Source organism: Equus przewalskii, chromosome 15, assembly GCF_037783145.1.
Source record: "Equus przewalskii isolate Varuska chromosome 15, EquPr2, whole genome shotgun sequence".
NCBI lineage: Eukaryota > Metazoa > Chordata > Mammalia > Perissodactyla > Equidae > Equus > Equus przewalskii.
The window spans coordinates 68,096,739-68,113,678 of NC_091845.1; the positions used below are offsets into that span (position 1 = coordinate 68,096,739).

Below are 16,940 nucleotides of genomic sequence, written 5' to 3' on the forward strand. Positions count from 1 at the left end.
TTCTGGAATTAGTCATAATGGATACAAATCCTGTGAATATACTAAAACACATTGAATTGTACACTTTAAAAGGGTAAATTTTATAGTATGTGAATTATACTCAGTAATAAAATTAATGAATAAGTAAAATATATGATTTATTATAGTGATTAGTATAGATTTGAAAGTCATTGTTGACATGATTCAGCCACCACCAGGGAGCCTCACTTTCCTCTTAGCAGAATAAGGGTTTAGTCTAAATGATCTATAGCATCTCTTCCAAATCCAGCTTCCAGTGACTCTCTCAGTCTTCCTGCGTGATCAGCAATTTCAGAAGAACGGCTGGAAAAATCAACTCTAGGATGAAAATCAGCCCTTATGCCTTTGGTATCTCATTTAAGGCATTTCTGTTTTTGAGGATTGGTCATTTGATCTATTTCCCTTTTTATAAAGAACAACTCTGATTTGGTGGAATTTCTGTAAGACTATAATTTCCCATGAAGATTTCTGATTGATTGTGAGTTCGTAGACAGAAATGCTGAAGTTAAAGTAATTTGTAAAACTGAGTATAACTGTAAATGAGAGAACAGTTTTCACAAGGGTTGAATGATGAAAGAAATATTGGTAGCTCTTGGCTTTTTGCGGCCAAGTCATGAACATATACAATAGTAATTGTCGGCATAACAATAGAGGGTAAAGAAGAGTGACTGCATAAATTTCGTGAGGACACAGAGTTTGTATAAGGCACATAGCACAGTGGTTAAGACCTTTGGCTCTGTAGTCCCCTTGTCTGGGTTGGGATCCTGGATCCATCACTTACCAAGCCACACTGTGCCGGTTTCCTTATCTGTCACATAGCTATAGTAATTGCACCTCCCTGTAAGACTGTTGTGAGGATTAAATTAGATGATACTTAGAAAGCACTGAGAAAAGTATCTGAGCCATGGAAAGTGCACGGCAAACATTAGCATTATCTATTTTCAACAAATACTCCAAATGCTTGATGAATGTTTTAAACACACCTGACGTTGCTTGACAAATACTTGTTTCCAGTGTATTATGCCCTAACCCAACTTTCCCAGTAGTTATTTCTTGTTATACAATGAGATTTTTCATATTGTAAATAACATTTTTTTTTTTACAGATAAAAGCAAGAAACCTTCACTAACAAAATGAAGATCGTAATTTTATTTGTCCTGATCCTTTGGACTGAAACATTGGCAGATCAGAGTCCAGGTATCAGTATGTTTTATGTTACTCTTATTTAGAAAAATAAGTATTTTCATGTCTCAACAAACCTTTATTTCAATAAAGAGAAATAAAGAATTTATTAGTTTATTGAAAAATCAAAGTAGACAGCTTTTAGTTGTAGTTGGAGGTATACAATATCAAGCAAACTTCATCTATCAAAGATGACAGAAACCCCTGGGCAAAAGTCATGAATTATGCTGCACCTGGCTAGAAGAACTTTAATTATTCATTGATTTGCTTAAGTCCCAATGTTCCTTGTCTCTATGAATAGAGTCAACCCATTTGTTTTATAGGTCATTTTGTATCTTGGCCTTAATACATGGAAGAAAAGGGAAAAAAAGGAACCCCACATAGAAAATAAATTCTATGTATTTTTGTGGCTAAACCATTGCCTTCCTTTTCTTTTACCAACATCAAATAGGGAAGGGGTATATGTGTATATATAAAGGGAATATGAAAACTAGGTTTTTCTACTCTCTTGTAATGACTAAAAACATAGGTCAAAGAAATCTTTTTAACTTAGCACTGTGCTACCATAGGATTTCCTGACGAATTGCTGAGTTACTTTGAAAGAGAGCCAGTTGTTAGACATTTCCCGTCACATCACTAATTTCGAGAGTGGAGGTGGCTGATGATGAAGTGGAAGTCAACACTGGTGGTGCCACCCCTTGCCCAGACCCTCTTTATCAGGCTGGTGCACCCCCCCACCCCAGCTGTTGTGAATATTGTCTGCAACCGCTCGCAGCTGTATCCCACTTTCTCAGGAGAATTGCTCTCAGCTGTCCTAGAGCCACTTTACCCAGGAGGTTATGCCTGTGACCCTCCGCTCCTTCCCTCCAGTTCTTGGGGATGGTCTGCAGCCAATGACTGACGGATAGGGGAGCACAAAAACCTGGCCCTCTTGCCTCAAGGAGGGACACTCTGGTGTGATTGATGCTCCAGAGTCCCCTCGAATCAGGCCAAGGTTAGACATCCTGCTTTTTCCCTCTCCTGCTTCCCTCCACCAAGCCCATTCCCTAAACCCCTGTCTCAGATCTGCTTCTAAGCTCTTCTACCTAAGACAGCCGCTTGCTTGATACTGTTTTAAAAATTGCTATCAATCCACAGACCACTTTGGGACTTTCTGGTATCATTTTATTTATTCTTTAGTACAATATCAGAGTTTGCAGTTCCGCAACCAAAAAGAAAAAAAATATCGATTGCCTCTGGTATAGAGCTGAGAAAGAAAAATCTGTTAACTTAACAAAAGTCCTCGTTTGACTTTAGCAAAAACAACTCCGGTTTCTTCTGTTCGACCTCCGGAAGACACTTTCCTTGGGATTCTGAGTTACCTTAACACCAGCACATAGTTTCAAATGAGTACTGTGGGCTAAAATGTAAAGGCTGAACAATCTCCTTGTTTTGGTTTGTTGTCATTTTATTTTGACAGAGCCAGGTCCTCAGTACGCAGATTTGGTGTTCCTGCTGGACAGCTCTGATCACCTGGGGACTAAGTCCTTCCCTTTCGTGAAGACATTCATCACCAAACTGATCAGCAGTCTCCCCATAGAGGCCAACAAATACCGCGTGGCCCTGGCTCAGTACAGCGACACGTTCCACAGTGAATTCCAGCTGGGCACCTTCAAGAGCAGGAACCCCATGCTGAACCACCTCAAGAAGAACTTCAACTTCATTGGTGGCTCCCTGCGGATAGGAAATGCCCTCCAGGAGGCTCACAGAACCTATTTCTCTGGACGTGCAAACGGTAGAGACAAAAAAGAGTTCCCCCCGATTTTGGTGGTCCTGGCTTCAGCTGAGTCTGAGGATGACGTGGAAGAGGCTTCCAAGGCCCTGCGGAGAGACGGGGTGAGGATCATCTCCGTGGGGGTGCAGAAAGCTTCTGAGGAGAACCTGAAGGCCATGGCCACGGCTCAGTTTCATTTCAACCTTCGGACGGTCAGAGACCTCAGCACATTTTCCCAAAACATGACACAGATCATCAAGGATGCGGCTCAGTACAAGGACGGAGAAGATGACACTGATATAGAAGGTAAGGAAGCCCTTGGTTGAAGAGGTACCCAATCCCCATGCAATCACATCTGCATCTGTCCACCCTCATCTCTTGCAACTCCCATTCTGGTTTTCCTGATTAGACATGCTGAAGTGTTGGAAATTGGTACACATCATACTCTACTCTTATTCACTTCTGTGTTTGCCTGGGCCAATTTCTCTGACAGAAATCTTTTCACACTCCTTAGCCTTCTTACACCTTGAATAACTCCTGTCGTCATTTAAATCCCAACCCTACAGTCATATCCTCCTGGAAGGCTTTCCTTTCAAATTTCTTTTTGTGTCTCACAGTTCTGTGCATACACTTGATGACAGCAGCACTTCCCATACTGTATAATTACCCATTGCTGTGTTGGTCCCCACCTCTCAGCCCACCAAGGAACTGGTAGCACCGTAAGGGCAGAACTGGCAACTTACGTTTATCTCTGTGTTCTTTGACTCTACACAGTGCCTAACAATGAACTCAATGAGCTATGTTCTATTTCTTAGTAAGTGAATATATGAAACTCTTACAGATAAAGAAATAAGATCCTTGTCCTCTTTCTCTTGTGGTCCTGGCACAGTGTAAGGACAGTAAATATTCAATAAAAGCCTATCAATTAATGTATGGTGACACTAAATGGGAACAACAACCCTACAGTGAGGCCAGGCAGAGAGAGGACGCCCTCAGCTGTACAACCATGCAATGCAGGAGGTTGCGGTCTGGAGCCCTTCATGTGCTGTGTCGGCTCCTCCTCTTTTGCATTATTTTTTTTCTCTTAGAGGCAAAATCTCTCTAATGAGTGTCAGGATCTGCCAAAGCCAGAAGTTTCACTCTTTCCCCCTCCAAGCCATGTAGTAATTTTGTGCTTATGTTTTTCACCTCCAAGACATAGATTTTTTCACAATTTTTATATTAAGATATGTCTTTCAGTTGTGCCTTTTTAAAAGAAATTCCTGAAGAGCTACCATTAAATTACGGTATATCTCACAGTAGACTGGATTTTTGAATTGAAGAAATGTTGGAGATACTTCTGACGAGCCTGTGGGAGTGAATGAGCTCGATTAAAAGCAGCTCAAATTGAACTGACTCAGTACCCTCACTTGTACAATTCAAGACCTCAGCTATCACATCCCTTGATGTCAAATTCTCCCCAACTTATTCTCTGAGAACCACTAAGGGTGTCTCATGTGACAGCACAGACCCTTCCTCTAAGGCTCCATCATCCATGTTGATGTCTGTTGCGTGCAGAGCTGCTTGAGAGCAGCACCTTACCCTAGTCACTGCAGCTAATTGCCTTTGGGGCAATGGTGATTCTCAGTCCAGAAAGCCATTTTCTATTATCCCTAAGCTGCCACCCACCATAACTGCCAGGTGCCACAAGTGTCTTCACTCCAGCCCCTGGGAAATCCCTGTATTTCATACAGAAGACCTCCTTCTCATCAACTTTCATTCTTGATGCCTTAGGCCAAAAGGAAGACTACTTATGCCCGTGTGACTCACAACTTCTCCCTTGAAAAATGCTTTCTTTGTGTCTTAGAGAGTTCTCCATGAAGACACCAAAACAGAAGACCCTTGAGTACAAGTAGTTTACTTGGGATGTAATCCTAGAAAGCAATGGTGAAGAATGGATAAAATGAGACAGGAAGCTACACATTCAGGGTTGATGAGCTGGCAAAACAGATCAGTACCCAGCTTGAGGGAGGTGCTCAGTGAGTGCCCTGTGCTGATGAGAGACTCAAGCCATTCTCTCCAGAGTACGGTAGAAAGAGTCCCCAGCATGATGAATTTTCCCAGCTGCACTGTGCTCACTTGGTGTTGATGGGCCATTCTGAGCAGGTGCTATCTAGTTCTAATACTCAAGGAAGCCACTGGTGTGCTACAAAGTGACCTGGACACAGGTCGGAAGATCCAGACAAGGCTACTAGCTGGCTGTGTGAACTTGGGAAAGTGATGTCATCTCTCTAAGCCTTGCATCAGCATCCTCATTTGTAAGATATGGGAGTTAGGATGAACTTGAAACTTCCATCCTGCTCTACCATCCTTCACCAATTCCATGGCTATAGCTATGGGCTGGTTTTTAAGGCACACTAGGGTAGGCTTTAATAACAAATAGAATTCCTGAATAATTAGAAGTTTATTTATTTCTCTTATAACATTGTAGGGGCAGAGCTCAGAGTGACCAGCTGTCTTTCCTCTGTTCAGGTACCTAGACTGGTAGTGGCTCTTCCATCTTTAGATATGACTTCCACAGTGCCCTGGGAATTGCTGTACAGTTGGTGGAAGGGAAAAAAGATGGAAGATCACTCTTGGGAGGGTTTTATGGGCTAAACTTGGAAGAGACACACACTACTTCTGCTCACATTTTATTGGCCAGATCTTAGTCTCACGGTGACACCTAACTGCAAGTGAGGCTGGAAATCAGGGCTAGCTCTATGCCCAAGGAGAGGAAATGGGTTTTGGCGAGTATCTAGAAGGCTCTGCCACAGTTAGTGTTTCCCCTGAGGCTCCAGGGAGTCCCTTTCCCTCCACTCTCCTCATTCCTCACTTCTCCTGCCTTAGGGAAAATAGCAAGTTCTGTTTGTTTTGTTTTTTTTTTTGAGGAAGATTAACCCTGAGCTAACATCTGCCACCAATCCTTCTGTTTTTGCTGAAGAAGACTGGCCCTGAACTAACATCCATGCCAATCTTCCTCCACTTTATATGTGGGACGCCTGCCACAGCATGGCTTGACAAGTGGTGCCATGTCCGCACCTGGGAACCTAACTGGTGAACCCAAGGCTGTCAAAGCGGAATGTGCAAGCTTAACCGTTGCACCACTGGGCCAGCCCCCAAAAGTAGCAAGTTCTTATGGCATATGTGCTTCTTCTCCACGAGAAGAAACCCTTCTGTGACCCTCCTCCCTGAGGACCTTGGAGATCCTCCACCCCTGTTGGTGGCCACTTAGCCTGAGCTCTCCAGGACAATGGGGCTTTCCCACCTTCTTAGAGGGCTCTGTGTGCTGAGGCTGCTTCTCTCACTCTTCCACTTATCTCACGGCAGTAGAGTACGGCAAGGACTTGCTTGACAGAACTCTGTCCTTGCCTTTAGAGGTTAAGAGTAAGGGCTTTGGAGTCAAGAAGGTCTGGATTCAAAGCCTGGCTTGGCTGCCGAGGGCCTTGAGTAAGTTATTTAACCTCTGAGCTTCAATTTCCTGACCTATAAAGTGAAGATGTAGTGCTTACCTTATAATATGGGTGAGATGGCTTGTATGGCATTTGGCGCACAGTTTACTATTATTAATAGTAATAGTTATTTGCAAATAACTACTAATCTGAGCAGGTCATGCTGGGAGTTTGTTTTAGCCAATTGCGTGGAGTTCAGAGCACTTTGGCAGATTTAGGAGAATTATTTTTAATTTCACAGATATTCCTGAGCTCCCACCAGGCACTAGGTACTGTAGGGATAGAGATAAGTAAGACATGTCTTATGACTTCTGAGCTCACCCTTATGGGTAGTTCTTGGCAAGACTGAGCTTATCTCTTGGCTACCCTTTCCACAGCTGTGGTCCCTCCACCTGTGCCAGGAGTAGGTGTTTTGTGTGTATATAATGTACTCTCACCTGGATTCCAGATTCATGTAACCAACTGCCTCCCTGGCATCTCCAGTAGTGTCCCCAGCTTAGCATGTCTGAAATGGAACTCTTGAATCCCCCGTGCAACTTATTCTTCCCTATCTTGGTAAAAGACATCACCAACATCCACTCAGTTGTTCAGGCCAAAAACCTAGGCGTTTTCAACACTCCCTCTTTGCCTGTCAACACTCTCATCCAATTTATTATCAAGTTCTCTCTATTCTATCTCTAATTCATGTATCAGAACTACCCTGTTGTTCCATCTTATCTGCTGTTGTTCTTGTCCAAGAACCCTTATTTTTTTCCTGGACTAGGGTAATTATTTCTTAATTGATATCCCTGAATTCATTATTTCCCCTCAGCAACTGGGGTGATACTTAAGATTTAAATAAGACCATATGACGCCTATATGATTTGAGCCTCACCTCCCTTTGTCTTCGTCCATCATCGTTCTCCTCACTCACTGGCTCTAGCCACTCTGAGCTTCTTGTTTGTTCCTACCTGCTGCTGTTCTTTCTGCCAGAATTCCTCTTCCTTAAGAACAAGATGTGGCTGAGTCCTTCTCTTCATTCATGTCTCAACCCAAATGTGATCTTCTTGGGTAAACCTTCCTTCTTTATGTCTCAGCTAGGGTAGTACCACCCCACATCTCCAGCACGGTAACTCAATTGAGTCACCTGTTTTATTTCCTTGCTAGCATTTATTACTGGCTGAAGTAATATAATCTAGTTATCTATCCTCCCCATAGAATGTGTGCTCCCTGAGGTCAGAAATATTTGTGCTAACTGATCCCAGCAGCCCAGCACTTGAGAGTGGTGGTGATGCTGGACCTGGAGGTGGTGGAGTTGGTGGTGGTGGTTGGTGGCTTTCGTTGGTGGTGGTAGTGGAGGTGGAGGTGGTGGTGGTTGGTGGCTTTCATTGGTGGTGGTAGTGGAGGTGGAGGTGGTGGTGGTTGGTGGCTTTCGGTGGTGGTGGTAGTGGAGGTGGAGGTGGTAGTGGTGGTTCTCGTTGGTGGTGGTCGTGGAGGTGGAGGTGCTGGTGGTAGAGGTGGTAGTGGTTGGTGGTTTTTGTTGGTGGTAGTAGTGGAGGTGGAGGTGGTGGTGGTAGTCATACTGCTGGTGCTGGTGGTCATGAAGATCATGGTGGTGGGTTGTGGTAAGAAAATTGGTAAGAAGCATTCTTCAGATAGCAGGAACAGTATTGCAAAACCTCTGAAGTCAATGACCCTTGTAAGTCTCATTCAGAATTTTTATCTTTTGTTCACTAAAAGAAAACTATGCTAACTACATCTGTCATGACTACCTCAGTTTTTACTAATGTCTTTTGACAATCGGTAAAGTGCCTTTCTCACTCTGGGTTAGTGGTTTGTACTAATCCTCATACTTTTCCTGTCTCCGTAGTTCCCTTCCCTGTGGCCTGCCAGAAAGATTCCCTTGCTGATGTCGTTTTCATGGTGGACGAGTCATTGGGAACCAGAGAAAACTTAAGGAACTTACAGAACTTCCTGAAGAGCATTACCACCTCCCTGGATGTGAAGGACAATTGCATGCGGATTGGACTTATGAGTTACAGCAACAGAGCTAAGACTATTTCTTCTCTGAAATCAAGCACAACCCAGTCTGAATTTCTGGAGCAAATCCAGAAGCTTTCTCTCCAGGCTGGGAAATCCAATGCTGGGGCTGCCATTGACATGATGAGGAGAGAAGCCTTTTCAGAGTCAAGTGGCAGTAGAAGGGCACAGGGGGTGCCTCAGATCGCAGTTCTGGTCACTAACAGGCCATCAGATGACGAGGTGCGTGAGGCGGCACAGAAACTTCTGCGGGAGGATGTAATTGTGTTTGCCATGAGCATCCAAGGGGCTAACAATACGCAGTTAGAAGAAATAGTGTCTTACCCTTCGAGACAGAGGGTTTCCACGCTGAAGTCCTATGCAGACTTGGAACGTTATAGTAGGATCTTTCAGAAAAAACTCCAGAATGAAATATGGGATCAAATTTCTACTCGTGCCGAACAAAGGAATCTTGATGAGACTGGTATGTTTTAAAAATTACTATTCTTATTGTAAAATATAAATAGTTGTTTAGGGCTGGGACAAGAGCAAGACTGAGTGTAATTAGATAAGGGAACTTTGGCAATCATGGAAAAGTTCTAAAACTAAATCTTGATGATGGTTGCAAACCTTTATAAATTTACTAAAAATCATTGAATAATTACAATTGCTGAAGTTTTTAGCATAACTCAATCATAATTCATTGAAATGTGAAAAAAAGTGTTAATTATAAATATTTTAATAATGTTGATGAACACAAAGAAGAAAATAAAATCATCTGTAATCCTATCTTTCAGATAAAACCATTCTCAACATTTATTTCTCTTGTCTTCTAGTCTCGTCTCTCTCTCTCTATGCTCATGTACACACAAACACATACACAGTTTTTAAAAAATGGTACATCATTGTGTGTGTCAGTGTTGTCCAGCAGAACTTTTTGTGATGATGGAAGCATTCTCTATCTGTGCTGTCCGGTAAGGCAGCCACTAGCCAAATATGGCTGTTGAGTACTGAAATGTGGCTGGTGTAACTGAGGAACTGAATTTTAAATTTAATTAAATTTTAATTCGTTATAATTTTCATAGCCACATGTAGCTGCTGGCTGTTTGCTGGACAGTGCAGGAATATACAGATAGGTAACTTGTATGAGCTACAGTTACATTTGGGTGCGACTAACAGAAATAAAAATAGCAGTGATTTAAACAGGATAAAACCGTGTGTTCTGTTACGCAAATAAGTCCTGAGGTCGGCAGACAGAGCTGGTGGGGTGCACCACGGTGTAAGGACCTTGTCTGTTTCTCTGTTATTTTTTTGCTGTTTGTGGCCTTTATTGCCAGGATCATAGCCCAAGAGAACTGCTTAAGGCATTACATTCACATCCAGAAAGCAAGAAGGATGAAAGAGAAGGAACAGGGCAGGCTTCCACCTCCTTTCTTCAAGGATTTTCCCAGAAATTACACACACCATTTCTGCATACATCCCATTGGCCAGAACCTACTCACCTTGTCACTCCTAGATGTAAAAATGGGAGCTGAAAAATGTAGTCTTTATTTGGGGCAGTCAAGTAGGTAAAAATTGGGGCTTCAGTTAGTGTAGAAGGAGAGAATGGATGTTGGGGATAACTAATATTATCTGCCTTACCCACTTTTCCATCCATCTTAGATCACGAACTTTTGTCCATTTCTTTAAATATTCTTTGGCAAAAATTCTTTTTTGTTTTTGTTTTTTTGGTGAGGAAGATTGGTCCTGACCTAAGATCTGTTGCCAATCTTCCTCTTTTTGCCTGAGGAAGATTGTTGCTGAGCTAACATCTATGCCAATCTTCCTCTATTTGTATGTGGGATGCCACCACACTATGGCTTGACAAGCAGTGTGTAGGTCCACACCCAGGATCCAAACCCGTGAACCTTGGGCTGCTGAAGTGGAGTGCACAAACTTAACTGCTACACCACCGGGCTGGCCCCACAACATTCTTTTTAGGTTGGGAATAATATTCCATCACACGGATATAACATAATTTGTTTAACATATCCTAAACTGCTGGATATATAGGTCATTGCCAATGTTTTGCTCTTATAAAAGTCTTGCAGGGGTCATCCTTGTTCCTATATCTTTATGTACAACCATGATTATTTTCTCACTTTCTGATCTTTTTTATTTTTTCCCTCCCATCATTGTAGTGAAGGATATCCTAGTGAAGATGCTTTGTGAATCTGCTGTAGTTTTCCTCAGCTCTTTTCAAAGGTACACGCAAGAGAGGCTTGATGTCACTTTGAGTTTATCTAATTCTGAGGTATCTGCTGTGTTCACACATTTCCTCTGCAGAGAAAATGCTTCCAAACAATTGGAACTGGAATTTGGCAGCACTCACATGGAAAAGAATTGTAATCTTCCAATGTTATTAAAGGCTAATTTTAAACTCAGCCCAGTCAATTGAAGGTTTAAGGATGCATCCTGGGCCTGCCCCAGATTTCCTCTGGCACATGTACGTCACGAGCAGCAGCAAGAGACAAGTCCCCTGTTACCGCCTGAGTGATCCGTAGGGGAGTCCCTCAGAGTGGCAGCCACCTTGGTCTATACAAACTATTAAGACATAGGGGGGATGTATAATGTGGTCTCTCTCAAGGAGTTTGCAGTGATGTGACAAACAACTATTATTGTCGTTATAGAAATTCTAAATGGGAAGTTATGGAACCAAGGCTAGGTTAATGGCCATCCATAGGGATGGCTCTCTTCCATAAGGCTTCAGTGGGTGGCTTCTTATTCATTCAGTGGCTCTCAAATATTGGTGCCTGACTTAGGTTGGGTTCCTCAGAAGTAGTTACCAGACAAGGATTTATGTGAAATTGATATATTAGGAAATATACCCAGGAAAAACTGGAGATAGGTAGGGAAGTGAGGAAGTAGAACCAGGAAGAGAAGGGTGATAAGCAAAGTCCTGTGGAGGGTCAATTCCACAGGGCCATTCTAGAGACACTGTGGGTTAAACTTTAGGGTTGTCCCAGTCAGGGGGCAATGTACCTAGAGAATTTATATTCTAGCACACATGAGGGAATATAAATTTGCAGACACTTCTCACTCAAGCGCCAAGCAAAGAGGGTTCCAACAACCTGAGAGAAGCCCACCCACAAACAGACACCGGTGCTAACCGTTGGAGTGAAAGCACTGAGGGCCAATGTGCACAAAACTGCTAAAGGATTTGAGGGGATACAGGCAGAGCCCCAACAGCGGCTGCTGCAAACTTACCAGAGTTCCCTGGGGAGCTTGTAAATAACTCAGTGGGTCAAGCCCTACCCTAAAGCTAATGAATCAGTTTCTAAGGGTGGGGCGTGCACACTTGCATTTTAGTAAGCTCCCCAAAGAACTCATGCTAGCAATGTTTGAGAGCCACTACCTTAGTGAATTTGCCTTGGTCCAGAGTGTGGTGGCTAGCTCTGTAGTGTCAGAATGGTCAGATACAACCTAACCAATGGTCAAACCAATCTATATTGACTTAGTCACTGCTGTATCCACCACATCTAGCGCATAGTGGGTATTCGATTTTTTATCTTTGTAATGAGACCTATCCGTGCCCAGGGGCCTGGACATTCATGTCCTCTGAGAAGTACATTCTCTCCCTGTAGACATACCAAGTGAGAAGCTAAATTATAATCAAAAGACTGCCAGAAATTGTGGAATCAGAGCAAGGGGGTTAGTTTTATAATTGAAATGTCTAGTGGCATCCAATTAGGTAGATGATTCTATTTCAAAGTCAGATAAATAGATCTCTATCTATCTCTCTGTATCACTGTACAGGTGAGGCTTTGGGACACATTCTTCTTCAACACTGTCCAATAGAACATTTTATGATGATGGAAATGTTCTGTATTTACACTGCTTAATAGGATAGCCACTAGCCACATGGGGGCTGTTAATCACCTGAAATGTGACTAGTGCAACTGAAGAGCTGATTTTTAAATTGTATTTTATTTTAAGTTGTTTAAATTTACATTTTAATAGCAAGGTGTGATTAGTGGCTAGTGTGTTGAACAGCACAGCTCTACGTGAGGTTACATGGGCGTTGCCTGCTTACCCACTGCAACTCACATTTTTCTCTCCTTCGTGCTGACCACCACTATCTTCCTTCTGAAGAATATCTAATTCTTTTTCATTAATTATATAAATCAATTCATTCTTCTTATTGTCAAGTTTTGCTGGCCTGGGATCAACCCTATCTTTTGCAGATAACTCCTTATCTTTGCCCTGATATTTTATGTGTGGATTTCATAGTTTAATTTTCAGGGTGAAACTTATTTCAAGTATTTCTGATTTCTTAAGGACCAATTCCCCATAGCCCGAAGCAGTGTCAACAGCTATAAATTGCCAAAAAACTGTGAAGAGAAAAAATATTTCTGAAATGACTAGATTGTCTTTTATTATTTATTTATTTTGTAGATCCTTTCTATTTTATAGATCTTTTATTTTAAAGATCTTTTCACATACTCAACCAGATAATTGCATAAATACTCCAAATTTTAACAGTATATTCTTTCTCCTACCCAGTTTCAGTGAATGGCTAGGTAGAGTTATAAATAGGAAAGTTAGAACACTTAGGAGAGTTAGAATACTTTTTCATAGAATCTGCTCAACAAAGGGAAGAACATGGAGAGCTCTTTTGTTTAAAAACTTTTGCTGAAATCTTGTGATGTTCCAGGCCTACTGGGCAGAAGCAGAGAACTAGGCAAAGTCTCTGTACTCGTGGAGCTGACATTCTGTGGCAGGAAGCAAGCTGTGCTCATGAACACCTGAATAAGATAATTTCAGAAAGTAATGAGTATTATAAAGAAAACAGGCAGGGTGGTCTATTAGACAATGATTGATGTGCTTTAGCTGAAGGGGAAGAGAAGGTGTTTCTGAAGAGTAACATTTGAGTTAGCACATCCATGATGAGATGAGACTGAGGAAGCCATGGGAATATTTATGGGGAAGAAGATTCCAGGAAGAGAGGAGGGAAAGTGCAAAAGCCCTGGGGCACATTCAAAGTACAGAAAGAAGCCCAGTGTGGTTGAAGCATGGTGAGCAAGATGAAGAATTGCTAGAAATGGGATCAGAGACAGAAGCAGGGGGAAACATCAGGTCTATTTATTTATTTTAAATTCTCAATGCAATGATAAATCATTTAAGCAGAAGAGTGATATGATCTGGTTCTACTTTTAAATATATTGTTCTAGTTGTTCTGGGAAGAAGAGGTTATTGGAGAAGTAAGAACAGAAGGTCATCTATCCCATCTCGTTTCTCAAGAAATGAAGGTAGAAACTGTCTAAAAAGGCAGGTGTCAATACTAGAAAAATGATTTAACTCAGAGCCTGGAGACTTGAGATTCTGCTCCTTACTCATTAATTTACTGGCTGTGTGAACTTAGACAAAACAGGCCTCCCTCTGTTTCAGTTTCCTCACAAGGTTGTGAATTTCCAAAGAGAAAATGGGCATGAACATACTCAGTGAAGGAGACAGGCTCTCTCTGCAAGCGTGAAGTGTCCTTTTTCTTTAGAACCTTCACAGCCTCATGTTTCTCTACAAACCCTCTTGCAAAATTTTCCCCAAATCCTCTATAATTAATGGAGAATGCACTTTCCACTTTCATTTTTTTGCAGGTTGTTTGGATACAAAAGAGGCTGATCTCTATTTCCTCATTGATGGCTCAACCAGCATCCAGAACGAACAGTTTGAGCAAATCAAGAGATTTATGTTAGAGGTGACAGAAGTGTTCAGCATTGGCCCAGGCAGAGTCCAAGTTGGAGTTGTGCAGTATTCACATGAGATCAGAGAGGAATTTTCTATCGGTGTCTATTCTAATGATGTGGACTTAAGGAAGGCTGTTTTGAACATCAAGCAACTGACGGGTGATACTCACACCGGGGCAGCCCTGGCCTTCATGCTGCCAAAAATAAGGGAGGGAAGGAAGCAGAGGCCAAGCAAGGTTCCCTGTTACCTCATTGTGCTGACTGATGGGCAGTCCCAGGACCACCACCGCATCCTGGAAACTGCTAACAGGATAAGGGCTGAAGGGGTCACCATTCACGCAGTTGGCATTGGGGAGGCTGACAAAACGGAGCTGCAACAAATTGCTGGGAATGAAGAAAGAGTTCACTTTGGGCAGAACTTTGATTCTTTAAAAAGCATAAAAAGTGAAGTTGTTCACAGCATCTGCACTGAGAAAGGTAAGCAAAACTAAAAAGGCTTTTTTCTCCACACTTCTTTAGTTGCTTCAGGCAGACTAAAAGCCAGGCTGAGACGGGAGCGATGTGACCAGCTGTCTGGCTAACGTTTTGCTAACTTCCTTTACCACCTTGGAGAGATGCAGCCCCTCCCTTTAAACCCATTGCCAAGGTTGGAAAAATCCCTCTCCAGACAGCTGCCTGAGGCCACTGGGGAAGTCCTAAGTAGGAGGCCTGCTAAGAATGCTGTGGCCTTGACACAGCCCACTGCTGTGGAGTGTGAGAGGCTCTAGGTGTGAGTTGTGTGTGAGTGGGCATGCGCACGCACTAATTGAGGCAGGTGAGCACAGTGGAAACAAAATGGGCTCTGGCTTTAGGTAGATCAAGGTTCAACTCACTTTTCCACTTGAGCCTCAAACTTCCTCATCTATAAAATGATCACAGAATCCTACCTATAGGAGAGAATCCTTGTCGATTTAGCATAATAAACACCAACCATTATTCTCTATTATGAATGCATATCTAGTACATATGTAACCCTCCATTATTCTCTATTATGAATGCATATCTAGTACATATGTAACCCTCCATTATTCTCTATTATGAATGCATATCTAGTACATATGTAACCCTTGTTTATTTTTATTTTTAACAGAAACACGTTTGCATTTTTGTTCTGACTAAAAATTAAGTAACAAGAGTTTGGAAGAACAATTTGCAAATTCTGGTACCTGATTGTTATTTCTCTCATTAATAATAGCCACTTACTAATTGAAGGTAGTATGTGTCGATTGCTAGTATTAGCACGTGAAAATATTGTCTGCTGGGAGGCAAGTTAGCTTACTGGTTAAGAGAGAGGATGCTGGAGTCAAAGAGCAAAAGTTCAGACTCCAACTTTATCACTTATCCTTTGCGGACCTTGAATAGATTACTTACTGTCTACCTGCCTTGGTTCCCTTGTGTGTAGGCCTATTATGAATATTACAGGTGATAATGCATGTGGGGCACTTAGAAGCATGCTTGGCACATTGTAAGTGCTACATAAAAGTTAGCTTTTGCAGAGGTTGGCTAAGGTGTTCACTGATGAGGGAAGGAAAAGAATTCTGACTTATTTGAACTTACAAAAGAGAAAATGTGTTGGAATTTTCTCTACATCACTAAAATCAAAAGAAAAATAAACAAGCCAATAAGTAGCATTCTCAGCAAAATCCTAAATCCCAATTTTGTTCATTGTCCTCCCTGTGTGGACAGTAATAGAGCTGGGTCTTCAGGATGTCTTAGAAAGAGTACAAGAGGAAAACTTCCCCACTGTTTCCTGGAGTTGATGCCCAGGAAAGGGCGAGGGTTTCAGAAGGCATAAAGTAGATCCTATCTCAGGTCCTTTCCAGTGAGAAGGTCCTGGACCAAGCTGAGGAGGTGCAGTACAGGCAGTTGCAGATCAGAGGCCTGAACACCAGCACGCCTGAAGGAGGAGACAAGCAATGCACACGGAAATGAGCCATAAGATGGTGAACAGAGAGGGAGGAAAACTAAAGAGCCAAAGCTCAAGGGCCTAGAAAAACACTGGCTCGTCTCAGAGCAGATGCGGATGGAGTGAGAAAGAGTGCATTGGTTAGTTGGCTGGTTAAGGGCTCTCACAAGAAGACCCCAAAGTACACAACACAGAATATTCTTTCTCTCTTGTGTAATAGTCCAGAGTGAGCAGTCCAGGTCTAGTAGAGGCTGCTCCATGCTCAATACACAGCTGCCATTTCTAGGCCAAAAGTGAAGCTCCAGTTCTCATCACCTTGCGTTAGTGGAAAGGGAGAAAGGGCCAGGGGAGCCCACCATACTCAGCTGTCTTATTGTTAAGACCCGGAAGTGCCCAAATCACTCCTGCGCATATCTATTGGCTGAAACTTAGTCACAGGGCCACCTCCAGCTTCAAAGAAGCCTGGGAAATAGTCTTTACCTGGCCAGCCATCTGCCTAGCTGAAACTTTATTGACATAGAAGAATGGGAGAAAAGATATTAGAGGACAAGAAGTAGTCTGTCACAAACAGATACAAGGGGGCACTTCTTGTGGACACTAAACCACATGTAAAAGTCTACTCCGTTTACATGTGTTCCATGGCGGAAAGCCTGCCACACTTCACAGCCGTGGGGCTTTGCCAAGGCCACAGACATCTTCAGTGACCTCCTTATTTACAACTTTCATGACGGCCCCGGGGCAGCTTGGTTCTTAAATGGTGGTTTTAATCCTCCCTTGTGGGCCTTACACAAGTTATTGAAAAATGATTATCATTTTATCCTTCTATGGCTGATGCTAATTGTTTATTCTCA

At 42.5% G+C, this 16,940-nt stretch overlaps 1 protein-coding gene across 1 annotated transcript in view; it reads left to right on the top strand.

Annotated features, from left to right (window-relative positions):
* COL6A5 (collagen type VI alpha 5 chain) overlaps positions 1-16,940 on the top strand; it is a 130,636-nt gene that overhangs the window by 30,859 nt on the left and 82,837 nt on the right. The window contains 4 exon segments of the mRNA XM_070576023.1: positions 1,124-1,215; positions 2,660-3,259; positions 8,273-8,905; positions 14,055-14,621. Coding sequence (XP_070432124.1) covers positions 1,152-1,215; positions 2,660-3,259; positions 8,273-8,905; positions 14,055-14,621 — 1,864 coding nt within the window. The 5' untranslated portion in view covers positions 1,124-1,151.